General features: G+C 55.9%; 1 protein-coding gene across 1 annotated transcript in view; it reads right to left on the bottom strand.

Annotated features, from left to right (window-relative positions):
• Positions 1 to 137: 137 nt before the first annotated feature.
• wdr33 (WD repeat domain 33) overlaps positions 138 to 2,496 on the bottom strand; it is a gene marked incomplete at both ends in the record, with an annotated part of 5,215 nt that continues 2,856 nt past the window's right edge. Inside the window, 5 exon segments of the mRNA XM_035671047.1 lie at positions 138 to 317; positions 580 to 740; positions 835 to 1,144; positions 1,338 to 1,395; positions 1,573 to 2,382. Of these exon segments, the coding sequence (XP_035526940.1) occupies positions 138 to 317; positions 580 to 740; positions 835 to 1,144; positions 1,338 to 1,395; positions 1,573 to 2,382 (1,519 nt within the window).

The raw sequence follows: 2,496 nt of genomic DNA, 5'->3' as shown, positions 1-2,496 counted from the left end.
GTTTATTACTTTTTAATGGCCTTAATTTTTGCTAATTTCATTTACTACCTTTTAATACCTTTTACAACCCCGCGGACACCCTGTTATATATGTGTGTTGATTAATTTACATATTGATTATATAAGTCTGATTGTAACCTCCGTCAGCTCCCGGGGACTCTCGCTCTCGGGGGTCTCCGGTTCCCGGGCCGTCCTGCCACGGTCGCTTGCGGGGGGGCAGAGACGCCATGTCCATCCCCTGCAGGGAGGAGGAGCGCTCGCGACCGGCCGGAGATGACCCATCATGCATCTGCTGACCATCCCGATAACCATCATGACCTACAGACAGGAAGACAAGGAGAACACCGCCACAATAAGAGTCTGCAGAAGTATAAAATATAAAGTTTATTTGCTGTCTCAAGGTCTTGCTCATGGTGGGAACTGGTCTGTGTTTTCTGTGTTTTCTAACATTAACTATCAGCTGTAAATAGCTATGTTTTATATTTATAGCAACAGGAGGAAGTTGACCGAGGTTTGCTCAACTGTTAACAGTAAACCGGTTTGGACAGACAGAACAGAAACTAGTCCCGGTTCCTCTCACCTCCTCCTCTGGGTGGACCTCCTCCTCGAGGCGGCCTCCCTCTGCCTCCGTTGTCCCAGCCTCGACCAATCTCCTCCGGGCCGTCGAAGCCCTCCTCCTGGCCACCGTACTCGTCAGGGTAACCTCGACCTCCAGGCCGGCCGGGGCCTCCTCCTCTGAACCTGAAACACCCAGAGTCCAGTTCAGACCTCAGAGTCTGCAGGTTTCAGTTCTAGCTCTGCCCCACTTCACATTCAGCCTCAAAAGGTGTCTCACCTGTCGTCTCTCCGTCCTCTGAACTCTCCTCCACTGAACCTCTCCTCGGGGCCCCAGTTCCCCCCGTTCCCTCCTCCTCGGTGTCCTCCCCCCCTGTGACCTCCCCCTCCTCCTCCCTGGTACCCAGGTCCAGGTCTCCAGCCCTCCTCGCTTCTGCTGTGGAATTCCTGGCCTCCATCAAAGTCCTGCGGTCCACGGCGACCCTGCTGGTTGTCCCCCCAGTAAGGACCTGAGCCCTGGTCTGGTCCTCCAGGACCCTGCCGGTCAGGAGGGCCCATGTGGTGGTTTGGTGGCGGCCCCCGAGGGTCTCCTACAGGACGACCGTCAGAATATTAAAATAATCTAATGATTATAGTCGGATGGATCTTCTTCCACCTTTACAGCCTGGTTGTGTTTTACATTTTAATTATTCTTCTGGTGATTACCTTCAAAAGTCCTACAAGTGGTTAACATGAATCACTGCGAGCTCAAGGAGGAATAAATAAATATGACTCTGGTCTTACCTTTGTTGTTGGGCCCCTGCTGCCCCATCCCATGCATCATAGGCCCCGAGTTCTGACCCTGGAAAGACCAAATCAGATTTATCCAGTACTCCTTCACACAGCAGTTTTAAAACCAGCCTGAACCTGGTCCTGAGCCTGGTCCTGAACCTGGTCCTGAGCCTGGTCCTGAACCTGGTCCTGAACCTGGTCCTGATGATACAACAGGAATCCTCTGGAAGTAAACACATGAACTCACCTGGTGCTGCATATATGGGGGCCCCTGCATGTTTGCTGGAGGTCCCTGCATTTTTCCATGGGGCCCCTGCATGTTTCCTGGGGGTCCCTGCATGTTTCCATGGGGTCCCTGCATGTTTCCTGGGGGCCCCTGCATGTTTCCATGTGGTCCTTGCATGTTACCAGGAGGGCCCTGCATGTTTCCATGGGGTCCCTGCATATTTCCTGGAGGCCCATGCATCCCTCCCGGGGGCCCCTGCATGTTGCCCATCCCATAGTTGTTTGGCATGTTGCCGTGTGTCCTGGGTGGGGGCCCCATCATCCCACCCTGCATGGGACCCTGAGGGCCCATCATGCCCCCCTGAGGTGGAGGCCCCTGCGGATCCCTTGGACCCATTCCTCGAGGAGGGGGTCCCATCATCCCACCAGGGGGCCCCTGCATCCCTCTGGGTCCCATACCGTGAGGCCCTTGGGGACCCATGTTTCTGGGAGGGCCTGGATGTCTCTGCATACCTTGCGGTCCTTGCATGTCTGGTGGTCCCATCATGCCCTGAGGGGGCCCCTGGTGAGGCTGGGGTCCAGAGGGTGGCCCCATCTGTCCAGGGGGCATGAATGGAGGCTGCATGCCTCCGGGTCCCATGGGAGGCCCCATGTTGTTGGGCATCTGCTGAGGAGGCATGCTGGGGGGAAAGCCTTGCTGGCCAGGAGGCATCGGGCCCCCAGGACCTCCGGGGCCTCCTGGGCCGGGGAAGGGGGGCATAGGACCTTGTCCCTGTGGGGGGCCCATGTTCCCGTCAGCGTTCATCTGGTTCATCCGATCCATCTTCATTTGCTGCACCAAGAACCAACGAGAAAGAGGTCAGACTGACTTCAGATCATAACTGACGGTTTTATAAGGTTTACTGGGTGGTTGTAAGGGGGCCAGTGGGTACCTACAGAGGTCTGG

Source organism: Morone saxatilis, unplaced genomic scaffold (assembly GCF_004916995.1).
Source record: "Morone saxatilis isolate NCDOM2014 unplaced genomic scaffold, NCSU_SB_2.0 Contig23, whole genome shotgun sequence".
Classification (NCBI taxonomy): domain Eukaryota; kingdom Metazoa; phylum Chordata; class Actinopteri; family Moronidae; genus Morone; species Morone saxatilis.
This window is presented reverse-complemented; position numbering and strand designations above follow the sequence as displayed.